General features: G+C 47.4%; 1 protein-coding gene across 1 annotated transcript in view; it reads left to right on the top strand.

The window, feature by feature from the left end:
* The window catches only part of LOC119445114 (uncharacterized), a 130,945-nt gene extending 116,303 nt beyond the window's left edge, over positions 1-14,642 (top strand). Inside the window, exons 9-10 of the mRNA XM_037709436.2 lie at positions 3,442-3,651; positions 7,035-14,642. Of these exons, the coding sequence (XP_037565364.1) occupies positions 3,442-3,651; positions 7,035-7,152 (328 nt within the window). The 3' untranslated portion in view covers positions 7,153-14,642. The remainder of the gene's footprint in view (positions 1-3,441; positions 3,652-7,034) is intronic.
* Positions 14,643-15,773: the final 1,131 nt, after the last annotated feature.

Raw genomic sequence — 15,773 nt, 5'->3', positions numbered from 1 at the left:
CAGTGGCCTTCCATTCCGGCGCTCACGCCGCTACAGACAGCACATTTATCACGAATCGGCTTGTATGTATTGCCACCTATAACTACCGCTACAGACGAGCGAGGTGACGGCTCTTATCTCTACGGAATTGCGCAACGAAACAACGAGCGCTACCTAAATATCCTCACTGCAACAAGTACACGCCTTCAAACGCATCGTCCCTAAACGATGCGTTTGAATGTTTGAGGGCCCCTAAACCACCCAGAGGTCGAAATTTTGTTGTGGTGTTGCAGATGTGCACGAGTCTACAACGAACACGTAGCCGCGAGAATTTTTCGAAATGGTGCCGTAATCGCGGATTGATGATCTAAAAACGGCCCTCGCTCGTTTCGCTCTTTCCTTCGCTACTCTCCTCGTCGGCTGATCTCTCCTCCTCACCGAGTGCTTCTCCAAATCTCACGTGACATACGTCATCGCCAACGCGCTTCTCAAAACACTGCCCCCTTCCGGTTAAGGCACGTCCACGCTAACGGCAAATATACCGACGGCGAACCGGTCTCCAGTGCCCTAGAACGTCTGCCGCGCGAGAGGTGTCCAAAGTAGACGGCAGTTCGGCCGGCGCACCGCCCACAGAACGATAAACGGGCCAATCGATGACTGGGAAGCTGCGCGCCTCCGCCACCGGCGACGAAAACATCGGCTGCAGCTTCTGTTCCAAGCAAAATAATTTTCCTAGATAAAGTGATGCGTAAATTGCACATTTTATGAAGAACGATATCCACTGTCAAACGTTAAACACAAGCGAGAGCTCCGATACTTGTCGAGCTCAGCTGCATGCAGTGCACGGCTACCGACGGCAGACGACCGGCTCGGCTGTGCTCGCATCGCAGGCGACGGCGCCACTAATATCAGCGCATTTCTTCTCTGTGTACAATTATTGCGAAGAGCGACCACGGTAACAAAATACTGCGGCTTGTGAGCGTCGGTAATTCATTCCGAAGCGCCGTCCGTTTTAGCCTTGAAGTGCCGGAAAAGGCCTAGCGACGATATCGGCGCCGTCGAGCGATTGGCGGCGATGGCGGTTAGGCTACCGCACAAATGGGTCCCGGGCTCATCCTCTCTACGGCAAGGCAATCTCGCCGTTCGCGAGGAAAACCGCCGTCGAACGGCGGCCCGCGAATCGCAAACGGCATGCGGCGAGTTACCGTGCCGGTAATGGGGACGTGGACTCAGCGCTTGTCGGCTACCCGCTGCCGCTGCGGTTGCGGCCCGTGTTCATGCGAAGCGTGCCGCTATAGACCCTGTGTTGCGCGCCCGTCTAGAAAGGCCAACACTGTCGCACTCTGTTCGCGCAGCTAATCGGACCGCTAAGCGCGACTGTGTTGGAACGCGAGCAACACGACATAGAAGAGCATGGGAGCGCGCGTACCTGCTAGCAGACAAACCCAAAGTCTGAGGTTCTTGTTCGACCAATGGGCATCGTCACCGACGCTGACATCACCAGATTCCGCCTGCTGACCCACGGCCGGACTCGACTCTCCTCTCCTCCGCGCTCCCGGAGGAGAGGAGAGTCGAGTCCGGCCGTGGCTGACCATGGAGGAAGGGAGGAATGCTGCTGACATCGTGACGACCGCTGGGAATACCGGAAAGGCCAGGAGAGGAGGACGGCACTGTTTTGATCTTGTCGCGCGCCCGCGGCGCGTAGCGCTGCAGCGTTTGGCATCGTTGATCGTGACGGCATTCCGATGAACTCGATGCGCGTGTTTACTTGAAATGTTCAAAAAATATCTGAGGTGGTTTAGGGGCCCTTTAACAACGAACCTGTATAAGCTATCCGTAAAACCATGTTACTCGACCGAAAAAAAATTTGCCGCGTATCTGCGTGCTTCGCTGCAAATGTCGTCGAAAGACGATAGTCTTCTGCCGGCCGTACTACATCAGTGCTGGTCTGATCCGCGGCCACCCGTGATGCTGTTCTCGTACCATTTCCGTCCTGGCATGAAGGTTTATTTGAACAGATGTCATTTTACCGCATTATTTCATCAAGCGGCCATTTATGTTTTGCCCTGCCTCAGACAGCGATTCCTTTGTGTTTAATCGGCCGCATCTGGCTGGCATTGATAAAATTGAGGAGGCGCTGCGTGAGACATGGACGCCATCTGGCAATACATCGGGAAACATGAGCTTGTGCAGAGGGTTTCCTTCCTCCATGGCAGAGGACGCTCGTCGGCGCGCAGTCGGGGAACGCCGTTCGTCGGCGCGCATAGCATGGCATTTTCAGCGCAGCTTAAGAAACTAGGGTCTTTAGAGTTACGTATTTATGTATTTTCTATTAAAGGAACACACCTCCTAATACTTACCTAGTGATGTTGCGCCTCAGATATGCGTAATATTTACTTTGTGATCGATAACGTTCACAAGTATGAACAGCCGTACCAGTTTAAGTAGTGTGGGCGGTAAGCAAGTGGTCAAACTTTGGCCGGGTGGCTGAATCGGGTGACAGACAGACAGACAGACAGACAGACAGACCAAATTTTCAGCGTTTAAGTTCCCCAAGAAAGACTATCGTCTTTAAAAAACATCGCTGAGCGATAAGTCACCTGGGTCGCCTAGCAACCACCTCGCGGAGCGGCGTGTGCTTCGCCTCCTCTCCGTGCCGTGCACATGTTGCCTTGACATGGCACGTTAAGGAGAGGGAAGGAGAGCATGCGCGCGACGCGCGCAATGCTCGGGAGAGGGAAAGAGAAAATGAGAGCGGGATAGAAAAAGAAATTGTAGCAGCCCCAACGAGGCAACGCGCAGAGCTGCTGCCCACGCCGCCGGCGTTTCTGGCGTTCGCGCCGGGGAAACGCGGGCGCCGTCGGCAGCAGCTCGGCAGGTTTCGGTCAGCTACGCTATGGCAAGTGCGGAGGCGCAGCTTGGCCTTGACGTCACAGGGGAGATAAAGCTCGGAGCCACCGCGACGGCGGCAGAACTCTCGTTGACTCTGTGGCGAGTACATGTAGCCTTGACATGGGACGACCAAAGACATGGGACGACCAAGAAGATCCGGACACCCGAAGAAGAATCCGAAGAAGAATCTTGAAGCGCGTCGGCAGCGAGGCGATTCGGAATAGCGTACCTAGCAGCACTAGCAAAACTTAGCAAGCCTAGTAAAACCCGGAAGAAGCTACGTCGATCACCAGCTCCGCTGTTTACTCCAGCCTTGCACCACTAGCGCAAGCTGCCCACGTTTTTTGTATAATTATAACTTTGGTAAGCGTCTGGCCCGTTTTGCGACGAGTCCCCGACCAGACGAGATTTTGCCAGCATCTCGACGTCCCGCAAACAGCAATTCTCACAAGAAAAAGAAAGAAAAAAGAAAACAAATTTCAAGTTCTTTTTAATGCGAGTATCAAATTAGCGTTTTTCTGTTTTAGCCGTTCTATACCTAACTATAGGTATCCGCGTTCCGTCCTGCAGGCTGGCGACGGCCTACAGGGGACAGCCTCAGCCCCATAAGAAGCGCAGCCGCGTGGAGCGCCTGCTGCGCCAGACGCTGCTGGCCGCCGTGCTGGGCATCGTTCTGTGCTGCCTGCAAGGATACGGCGTGGCCGGGCCGCATGGCATGTTCGCCGCCACGCCCAGGGCCGCCGCGGTGCTACCCTGGTTCGCCTACCACACGCTGCACAGGTGGGTTGCACAGCGCGAGCGAGCGCGCATTTTACTACCTACATTGACGTAGCCAGGGGTTCCGGGGACGCATACATATAGTAGGCACAGCACCTTAGCAACCACGGTAGAACGCGATTGGCTTAAACGCCGCCAGTGACGCTCGACGCCCTTTGCAATTGTTGTGAGAGTACGCCGCGTCACCTAACGCTAATCTAACCTCACCTAACCTATCGTGAGCGACACGTCGCTGGCGGCGTTTCAGCCAATCGCGTTCAACCGCGGTTGCTAAGGCGCTGTACTTTCTAGATTTTCAATATACGCGTTTTCATACATAGCAGCACGTTTACTTTTAACAAAGTATAATCTTTATTAGTAAAGTACGCATATATGGCAGGCCACGGGTCGCGTTAGGCAACTTCTCACCGATGTCCGTGAGTACTGCGGCTTTATCTGTAGCTACCAAATCCTGTGCAGAGCACCATCGACAATGTGCGGGTGACAAATTAACGCCATACAAATGGTCCTCAAACACAATAACACCATGCGAGAAACAATGTTGTAACGCAATCCAAGAGAATAAGCTCGCTCCTACCTCCCTGCAATGTCTCCCTCCTGACACATGCCTCTCTCCGGGGCAGCGCGATAATCATAAGCGATGATTTCGGCGCAAAGCACGTTCGAGAAGGTATAGAGAGATTACCTTGGCGGCTGTAATGTCGCATACCCAATGTCCCGTGGTGTGAAGAGAATCCCGCAGGCGGGCTTCTCCGCACACATTCACTTGCTGCGGGAAAGCCAGCTCTGACGAACGCTTTTCCAGCGTCAGCTGGATTCAAGCGGAAGCCAGCAATTTCCTGTGCTGTCCGGGTTCACCCTTCAGCGTCTCGTACCATGTGCACGTGACAGTGTCAGGTGTTAAAGAGCCCGTCTACATAAATGCATATGACGTTCATTTGAACGTAATAAGCAGGCGAGGAGGCACATCGAAGTAGAACTTCGCAGGAGCCGAGTAGAAGTTTTGCACGGACGTCGAGAGCCATAGAGAGTGCTTGGTAAAACAATAAACAGCCTTTATTACGAAGTGCGCAATTAACACTGACAGCGCGGCCAGGCATCACGACAGCCAGTGGGAAGCCTTTTCGAAGTTTCGAACTGTATAAATGCAAATCTTTGCTGACTTGGGTGAATTGTGCGACGAATCCAGCATCAGCTGAACACTGTATTTGGGAATCATTGCGGCCGCTTAGGTATTAGCCCCTGATCTTCTCGATGTACGCCTTGCTAAATGTTTGCACAGATCACCTTTTCCTTAGCGGCTCGCGCGCACTTCCAGGAAGACCTCTTTGGGGGTGTCGCAAATATCCCACATGCGCTGTCGCCAGCACAGTGTCCTCAGCAATAACGCGGCACGCTTAAAAAAAAGAAAAAGAAAGAAAAGACGAAAAAAAAAAGACTACGGCGCGCAGGAATGCGCTGTGGATCCAAATCCCCCTAATTATGCGCGGGTAAGTCGTTTGCACGGGGCACCGTCCCCTGCCATCCTGCTGCTACGACATTTCTTTTATTGCGATAGCAATTATATGGACACTCAAAAGCAGATTTCTGCCGTCGGCGTCGCCGTCACCTGCTGCTACGCCATTTCTTTTTCAAGGAAATCTAGAGAAACAGGCATTCGAGCCACGACCTCTCGAGTGAGGCGATTGGACGTTTTCCTTCTTTCTTTATCGAGGGCGTATTCGGGCTTCGGAGACGGCAAGGGCAGCAAGAACCGCTTTTTCTCTTTTTTTTTTTTTTTTTTTTTTTTTTTTTTCCAGCTCGATCGCATGATGTTCGCATTGCATCTCTAGTGTCTAACACGGAGCTTCGGGCCGCTTCATTCGCGTAACTAGATTCGTGTGGTGCAATGACACGTGATAACCTTTGTACTTGCTATAGCAAGTTATGCTCAGCATTCGCACTGGTTTGAGAACGTTCTCGTCTGAAGCCTCTCCTGTGTCATATATATGTGCCTCAGAGATACCCTACTTGTGATAGCTAACCAGCACGAACACTTAGTTATTCTTAGAGTTTGCACCCAATCGCGTCATTTTGTCTGAAGCCCGCGTACGTCATATGAAATCGTAAAAGAAAGAAAACACGAAAAGGGCGGGAAAAGACTCAAGGGTGCGATAAGAAGCCTTGGAGGCGACAGCCGTCGTTCTCCGAGTGCACGCTAGATGACGCCCCCATACCACGCCGCAGCAAACGCAGATAGATGTTTAACCAAGGTATCCGCGCCCTGACAGCGGAAATGCGTCAGCGTGCACCTGGGTGGCTTCTGGTGAGCAAGAGCATATACAACGGCACCACGTGCAAGAGAAGCTTGTACATGATGTCGCGAGTTCTTTCAGTCGCGGTTTTATGACAAGGGCGTTTATTTGCTGTAACAGCTGTTGTTGAGCCCTGATATAACGAACACGGATATAACGAAGTAAATACAGAATGTTTCTTGTCGATATCAGCACGTAACAGTGCATGCTTATACAACGACGATATATCTTAATGTCGGATGTCACATCATTATGACGAGGCTCGAAATTTTTGTTAAGAGTTAGGAAATTGGTTTTCGCCGTCTTGTCGCTCTTCTTGCCGTCCACTGGGCACAGTTCGTGCGCCGACGTCACACCAACTGAACCTCGGCGCTAAATCTCGACGACAGAAGCGAGTCAACGCAACCTTTCTGTTTTCTAAAATGCGAATATGTAGCTTAAAAGCCATATCCGCGGGGAGCGATTCAATTGCTGACCACTCGTCATACACAAGTATTTCTGAAATCCAGCAAATGACTTCTTCAACGTAGGGCTTAATAAGGAGCCTTAGAAACAGCGCCCGGTTCAGTACATTACTTAATCGCGACACAATCCATTAGATACACAGACAAGGACCTAAAGGTCAGAGACTGCACCGGGAACCTTATAGTTATTAGCATTTACCGGCTATGTTATTAGTTACAAAAACAAAAAAAGGAGAGAAAAGAAAAAAAAAACTTATGCAGCTTTTATAACTCATGAGCGTCCCTGATCAGCATTGCCTACCAAAATACGTAAACTTTGCTCGCATTTTACGCGCTTTTGTATCACTGGCCAATATCAAACTTTAATGTGGGTCTCCTATTTCTAAAACTCCCTAATTTTGTGTTTAGGAGGACTGGAAGCTCGAAATTACATTGAAGGTAACAAATTGCAACTTTCAGTATTTAATATACATATGCTTATATGGATGAATCTCGAAAACGCGCAGCTCACATTTTTTTTTTTTAAGGATCTTCGAAGACCTTGTCTATGTCTTACATATGCGCACGTTCGTATATACACCCGGTGCTCAATCCGAAAAATCTCGCTCCCACCCCGACTGTCTCGCAGGTGCCTGGAGCTCGCCATGGCCTGCACCATGGCGAGCGTGACGAGGAAGTCGCTCTATAGCAACTGCTACCGGTCACACAGCTGCAACGAAAAGTACCGGGGCTCCCTCTTCTCTTGAGCGCTCGGACGACCCGGTCACTTTTTGTCTTCGCCAAAAGAAGAACACCCTGCGCACGGGAGGCGTGTCGACGAGTTTTGGCACGACGTTGCCAATGCCCGTGCACTGCGACGCCATACTGCAGCTTGCGCTCTCAAAGCGACGCCAACCGCACGTACGCCAGTAGCCCGTCCGGAGCGCACGAGCACGCACGCGCTCCTGCAGTGCTTATACTCATCAGTGCCACCTTACATCTTCTCCGCCAGGGCGGAGGACACGTTTGTGCCATCGTCGTACGTACAGACACTGTTTAGGACACGTCAGCGGGCGTCCTGTCGGCCCACGTCGGCCGCCATCTTAGGATTCGCGTGTACGCGTGTGCGGTGGGTCCACGTTGGCCGCCATTTTAAGGTTTGTGCGCACGCATGTGTGGTTAGCCCACGTTTGGCCGCCATTTTAAGGTTTGTGTGTACGCGTGTGTGGTTGGTCCTCGTTGGTCGCCATATAATCAATGTTTGTGAGTACGCGCGCGCGCGCGCGCGCGTGTGTGTTAAGGTGTGAAAACGCACTATCCCCTTCGTGTCGGTCGGAGGCAGTGTCGGAGACGGTTCTTTAGCTTTCTGCGTGGGACGGACGCGCAGCATTGCTTGCTCCCGTTTGCCATTGTCAGGTTCATGGCGGCGAGTTTGTGTTGTGACGTCATCAGAGCGGCGCTTCGCGCACTAAGGAGGTCCGTACGGCAACCTGGATTCACAAGGCTGTCCGTGCATAACGCTTAATTGTACGTGGTTAGTTGATTTGCCGTTACCGACACGGCTGACCTGTCACGACGGCCAAGAAACATAGTCCCGGGTTCGACGAAACGAAGGATTGTCTGGTGACGTGGCAGGATAAGAGTGAAAAGAAACAACGTTAGCACAGACGTCCAGCCTGTTGAAACGTCCCCCTCGCCACGTGTACAGCCCCACAATTTCGCCAGTTTCTCCTGATTATAATCTACAACAATAAGTTCAATCCAGTCAGAACGAAACCGAAAGCAGGCGTTACTGTCACTACACATGGAAAATCCTAGTAAATGTACTTTGTTGCGGACTGGTTGATTAATAATTAACGAGTAACGTACTGTGCAAGATACATCAAGAGTGGTGGAAAAAAATGGTTTATCCTGTCTCTCTTTTCACCCTTCTTGATGTCTTTCGCGCAGTACATTACTCGTTCTCATAGAAATGTTAATGATCGAAAGCTCGGTGAGCGAAGCGCATCTGAATTTCGTCCGTTCCCTTCGTCATGCGCTTTGTTCGCTCCAAAAAGACATCAGCCAAGGTGCCCGCGCCATAGCACAGCAGCTCTCACAAAACGAAGTTGTAGCAGGGCCGAAGAGTATGAACGTTTGCAGCGCTGTAAGTGGGCATGCATTATATTTTACCGTACCGCTCGTAGTTTGCTCTCAGAAGGGGATGACTATAGGTGACAGACAGGCATCATGGCTAAGTGACATGCTCCCTAACGGTTAGCGGTAATGAATGGATTAGTCACGCAGTCAGTTACTGGCCAAAAGCAGTAACTTTGTAATGACATATTTTTAAAGGTGCAACTATCTAGAAACAAAAACTCGGTTTTGTACTGATAGAGTATAATATAGTTCCAATACTCCATTCGAACTTCCTTGTCGATCATTGGCTCCCAAACAACGAAGACCATAAACTTCGCTTCTTGAATTTCGCGCTGGAACCGTCGCGACAGTGATGTCTGTGCGAAATCATATTCGCGTACTTACGCAGTTCTAGCGCAGGGAACTTTTTTGACAGCTCCCCAAGCTTTCAAAACGATGTCATCACTATTTATTCACAACAATTAGACCCGAGCTGATGCTGTCCAAATTCATGATGTCACAGGAAGCTGGTGAGGGCTTTTCAAACAGGCGTCACCACCCACCTTTTGCTTGCCTTGTTTTACACAGTGTTCTTCCTTGCACAGTAAGAACGGCCTACTTGATATTCCTGACGTGCACGTGTACTCTAGCAACATTTCGTAATGTCTCTCTTTTGGCATCCTTCTAAAGCCTCGTGCGCACTCGTTATAAAGAACAGGACAATATATTTGGACCAGAGATTTGTTTGCGCATGAGACAAACAGAAATTAGCTTTCTTTTTTTGCGTCGTTGCACAACTGGCGATATCGTCTAAACTAGCTTTCTCTAGGCGTCCAAATCGGATCGCCGCAAAAGTCTAGAACGGAAATCATGCTACCCTATCATAAAACAGTAACTGGCAGGTCGACCGCGTTGGCGCACATTGACTTTCCAGGTTCTGCAATCGCAACTCAGGCCTCGTCCTTTTAATCTTTTTTCTGCTTCACTAGTCTACAACATAGGGACATTGGTTTTTGACTAGTTAACATATAAGTCTCCCTCGCTAAGCACGTCAACGCCAGCATGGCTGACGTCCAGATTGATGCTATGTGGGAGAAAAGGCACAGAGAGAGTGACAGTTGGTGGCCATGCCTCTATCAGCGATTTCTCGTCATCAGACACGTCAATACCGTGGTCTCCGAGACACCTATATATGCGTCGATAATGTCGGAGGATATTCGTTGCCACATAGCCTTCACACTCGGCACAAACTAGTGTCCCTGTATACAGAAACACAAGCGCAAATTTTCACGAAAACCCGATATACGCTCGGCACAAGTGCCACCTACAGACACTCCGTGCAAAAAGTGCGGTGCCAATTCTGCTCACTGTCCATTTAGCGAGAAGGTGACCAGAAGAGGACTAAAATATTGTGGCAAGAGAATGTGTGTGTGTGGATGTCTCGATAGATAACATTGCGTGTGGAAGTTGGGCAGTTGTGTCGTACGAAAAGTCTGTACTGCTGCATAATGGTCATTTAAGCATTGCGCAAGTACACGTATGCATGCCTGTTATTGTCTGTCATGAGCTGTGTATTAATTAGCGCGAGTATAAGTTATTCTCGGAAATAGAGCGGCAAGACACATGGGACCGCATCATGTTTGCATTGCTTCACCGGCTGTAATACGGCACGACACAATGTCCTACTACGCGTCAAGGAATCCTGGTTTGATTCCCGCTGGAGGAAAGAATTGGGAGCAAACATAAACTCCCTTTATATTAGACAAATAACTTTATGGGAAAGATAATACATCTCCTTACTGCAAGTAGACCCGATTTTGGTCAAAAGAGATTGTTCGACATTTAATGAAACGAGTCTAAGAATACTCAATTTGTGCGTTGTATATGCAAACAATGTATGCCTGAGCAACGTGTGTGCAATACTAACAAAACAAGCAAACAGCAGGCGCGGCAGCAACCTCTCGTTAAGTGCAGTGTAGCATGCACAACACGAAGCGGTTTCAATGTGCGTTCTGTTCTAATGTATATACAGTATATATTTATAGAAAGTTGTACGTGAAACGTCCAAGATCTAAAAAAACAAATGCGTCCAAATATACCATATATTTGTTTTTCTCTGCTATTCGATGCATTTAAATGCAGTTTGCCTGTGCAGTAATTACTTACGCGCATATATATTGTTGCAAGTGTATTCTTCGAATAATGGCTGCAATTGTCGAGCATATATTTTACGACGCTGTGCTATTTGCCCTCGAGTTACACAAAGCTATAGTCGTTGAGATTTGAGTAGCGTGAAATTGTGAAGGTTTAGGATTTCATTGCCGTTCATATGAGGAATGTCTTGCGTAAGATCAGAAAAAAAAAGGGCCAAATGATCAGCAGAGCGCTTGATATATAAGAAAGATCGAAAGTCGACGAAGCAATGCATCGAATAACGTTCGCGCTCAGGCTGAGCAAAGTCCAGCGGAATAAACTAATGTTGGCGAACTTTAGCAGAGAGCGACCCGCCAAGGCGCTCCGTGCCCGCAGAGTGACGCTCGCCCCGCAAGCGCTTCTGGCAAGTAGAGAGGGATCGATATACGCGCTGCCGCAGACGAAATAAGAGTGCACAGCCAGGGCACTTCAGTAAGCTGGAACTTGCGGTCGACGTGGCAACGAAACACCTGCCTTACCAACTGGACATGGAGCAAGGAGAGCAACAAAAGAATGCGGTCAGCTTCTTTAACTTAACTGCCAACACTGCGTCGCTGGCACAACATGAATAGTTGACCGGTTAATCAGGCTGTAATACAGGCTGCGCAATTGAATGCCAGATAGACGCAGAAAAGTACCTGCATATCGTTCGAACCCAGTCATACAGAGCGCTCGATTATCGTGCTGAGGCGAAATGCGCAACGATTTATGGGTTCAAGTAAGGCTGACTTTACAGGCACTTAATGGATAGCTTTGCTTTACAGGCTGCTCAAACAGCTGACGAGGTCATTAATGTACAGGAACACACCGAAACACAACAAAATAAAGGTGGCAGCCAATGCTATATACCCTGCTCCCCGTCTCTCGACCCTGTGCATGTGCTTCCACGGGTATATGCTCAAAGTGCTGACATGAATGATACCATGACGTCATTATAAAACGTCGCGTACAGCGCGCGACCTGTAATGTGTAGTTGCGCGCCGACATCCAAAATCATGCATTTAAAGACGACGAGCTACCTCTAAACGAACGTTTGGTTTGCCCTGCTTATAACTGCGTTTTCAAAACTTGCGCAAATCTCTCTAGAGACCAGTTGCCCTCTCATTTGCATATTCGCACGCAATTCGACAGCTCACGCCAAATAGCACATGTTCGCGCCATTATGAAGCGATGATGCGAATCTCTCCGAAAAAGGTTCAACATAATTGGGTGCCGCAATTTGCAATTCATGGGTCGGGTCAACTGCGATGTGCGTCCATATTTGCGCAAGATTATGCTCCTCGACAGAAAGAGAAACATGAATAACGGGAGGCAATTTTGTGGGCTCTTGGTGCGACTGGGCATCGTTATGTATATGCTAAGCCTAACGAATGATTCCCCAATTAGTTAGTGCAGGGTTTAAAAAGCATGTGGCATTCTGAGTCCCCCCTTTAACTGTCCCACTTGCTTTGTGGGAAAGAGTGCCTGAGGTTTTATAAAACTAGCCTTGCAGCATGCAGGAAGCTATGAGTACAGGCATGTGCCTCGGTGCACACTGGTGCACAGTGACGCTGGAATCCCTGTGAGGCAAACTACCAAAGACGTCTGTTGGTAACGCACCTGCCATATTGTCACACGGCTCAGGAGGAAAGTGCTAGATAGGCTCTCAGAATTCTTAACGCTCTGGTACAGTAGAACCTCGATATAATGTTATCGTCGGATATAACGAGGCAAATCTAAAACGTTTATCGTGCAGATGCTGCAGGTAACGAATATGCCTATAATGAATATCCGATACAATGAAGCTATTTTCGTGTCGGATGCAACTTCGTTATAACGAGGTTCGACTGTGTTAAAAGTTTTCCCATCTTTTTGGAGTTAGATATGAGTATTTTTGAAAACATTTGATTTCTAATGTTGCCTAATTCGGATCAGCTTCAGAACCCAAAAGTTGTGAATACCTCCTCCTGACTGTTTCATTGAAATGCTTGTCCCTGCTTCTGCTGAACCATTTGAGCCTGGAGAAGGAAAAAAAAAAAGGAAGGAAACCGACAATTCAGCACACAAGAGTTAGATATCTTCTTGTACATCTATGAACCTCGACAGCTGCAGTCCCCACAAGTAGGTTGCGGTATTTTGCGGCAAGTCTTGCATAACATCGAAACGGCAACAGTTGTTGAATAATTGTATGTTTCATCTGCAAAAGTAAGAAACAGAAATGTAATAATCGCACTGTAACAAGGTTGGATAGAAGTATAACAGTGCAATCCTTTTGAAATCTGAACGGCTGTAAATATTTGCTGCTGTAGTTATAACGGCAGCTACTATAACACAACTCTTTCATAATTACATCATTGTGAGATGTTAACTTCTATTTCTGCATGAAAAATGTACCACAAAAGCATTGTTACCAGTTGGTGAATGAATATTTTGAGATCTTTGCATTTCAAGGAAGCAAGGTCCCACAAAAACCTCAAGATTGAGACATCGTGACATCAATTCAGTGCGCACGTGATGTCGCTACGACAGACAGGTGGGATACCTGCTGCTGTCAAGCGTCAGGAGCTGCTAGAACCTGATGACAGTACAATACGGATTCCCAGCTTGCGTATTATAATTACTCGTTATTCTGTTGCATCCAATGTCGGACACAAGGTTGGAAGACTGGAAAGTACCGAGAGAAACAAACCTTCATAAAATCAATTTAAACTAGTCAAATGGGAACCCTTCAAGGCCTTCGAACTCAGATGGAAAAACTATGTGCAAAGCTTGTGCATTGTTTGCAATATTTCACAACACTGTAGCAGCCTTTAGGGTCAGTTTGGGCATACTGAATTCTGCAAGAGTGCTAAAGAAGACCAAAATGCCACACTAAAAAAAAATTCTCAATTTGGCAGGCCTACCAAGTTTCTTGAAAATATGTTTCCATGCATTTTGATGCTGATTAAACAAAATGAAGGGTGGATTTCTAATAATAGAAGCTTTTGAGTTCCCCAGGGCAGAGGAACATGGTCAAAAATAGCTGACTGGAGAACATGCCTAAGACATGGATATTGTTAAACATGCCTACGTTTGATATTTAGACTGCTGCGCATGTATGCAGGTGCCACTAATGAAACGACCGCACCAATCTGGCTGCCGGGAACGCGACCATGTGTCAATACATTTTATGCCTCTTTTCATGTATCTGTTTAAGCACGACCAAGTTTGTGCATCTGTTCATGTTGTGGATGGCAATTCTATTTTGGTCCTGATAATTCAAACAAAGTTATCCGTAAGCTTGAATTACGTAATGTAAGTCAACTGCATTCAGCAAACAAACCCGCAAATTGTGACAGCTCAATCAGGCGCAAGTGTGTCCAGTGCATTCACTTCATTTAGGTACACTGTACTGTGAAGTGCATTCTTTCACTTATGGTAAAGCAGTTTTATGACAGCAGCTCCTCATTGCATATCAGATTAAACAGAGAAACAGCACTGAAACCTCAATTCCTATAACCACTTTTCTAAAGAACTGCTCTTGGCTTCAGTTAGTGGTTATTATTCATGACAAGGTTGTTCCATTGTGTTTAATTTGTGTTTTGCTTCACAGTCACCAAGCACACTGCATGTTTTCGTCCACTGAGTGCATTGTCATTGTGTATGTCATTGTACATTGGCCATATTCACTGGCCCAACAGTTGTGTTCACAACATTCCGTCTAAAAAGAAAGACAGACAGATACAAAGGAAAAAATGAAAAAGCACCAAAACTACACACAGAAACACATGTGAACATGCGCACACACACACCATTCACAAGCTTGCATACGTGCAAGTGTACTGATTACTCACCATGCACTGGAGAAAGATGACACGAGGGTTTTCGCATGTTTAGTGCCAAATACTACTAAGTTGTAAAATTGTTAAGGCTGTCACTTCAGTGTGTATAGTCATTAAAGATGAATATTAAAATTACCATGACACCACTGCGTTGTTGGCTTTCAATAATCTTCGAAGTTGCCTGCCTGCAACCTACTGCCACACCACCGAGGTGCACTGAGATGTGTAAATGTTCCAAAAAACCAGAGCCCGTATTTTGTAATGTTCTACATAATTTTCCTTATCATGCGTCATGCCGAGTGGCCAATCCCAGCAATAACAGTGGCGCATTTTCATTTGAGTCACGTTCGGGTTAATGATTAAAGGCAAAAAGAATGCAAAATGAAAAGGATCGCCAGCAAATACAGCACACAGAACATTCATGCAATGGAAGTGGATCAAACTGTTTCAAGAAAGGAATCACTGATCTTTGTCACTGCAATGGTAGAAAACCACTTGTGTTGTGTGGTCAGTGGAATAATTATGGGCACATCGAGGCAGTCTAGGAATGCATCACAGCTGCTGACGACATGGCTCAGTTCTACCAATGCAGAAATAAAGCAGTTGGTTCATGTACGTACTTCCAAAGCATGCTCAATCATAGAGCACAACACTGAGAGAAATACTCTGTCATTCTGTACCTGGGTGTCTCTCACTGTAGCTCATGGTCTGCTCAATGATTCAGCGTAGTCTTAGGAATACTAAAGGAGCCAAATCAGGACATCCTGAACTCAGAGTAAACATTATTTCTTCATGTTCTACATTTGTTATAGAAGTACTCACTAATAGATTGGTGCCAGTGATTATTTTCACTAGCAGTTTGCACATAGCTGCATCCATTTGCCGAGACTTCGTTTTAAACCTCAAAAGGTCAAGCCTTTTCTCAAGAAATGCTGTTTGCCATTCACTGATGTTATACGTACTGAAAACACACATCTTTGTGATTCAAATGTCTTAAATGGCTTAAATACATGAATGAGTGCATCTACAAGTTACTTTTTCAAACATATTAACTTTTTAATGCTAGCTTACACATATATATTTTTAAAGGCGCGCGAACAAAGATACTTTTCACTATATATTGCGACACTGTATCTATTTCAATTTTTTTTCCCAGTTTCGTTGGACACTCCCCAACAGAAGGACACTTCCCGAAATGAAGTATAAGGAGCTAAATTTTGTTTAATTTGTTGTATCCAATAATTCGTTATATCGACATTTTAACATACCAGAAGTAG

Source organism: Dermacentor silvarum, chromosome 3 (genome assembly GCF_013339745.2).
Source record: "Dermacentor silvarum isolate Dsil-2018 chromosome 3, BIME_Dsil_1.4, whole genome shotgun sequence".
Lineage (NCBI taxonomy): Eukaryota > Metazoa > Arthropoda > Arachnida > Ixodida > Ixodidae > Dermacentor > Dermacentor silvarum.
The sequence above is the reverse complement of the archived record's forward strand: the minus strand, read 5'-3'. Positions and strand labels throughout refer to the sequence as shown.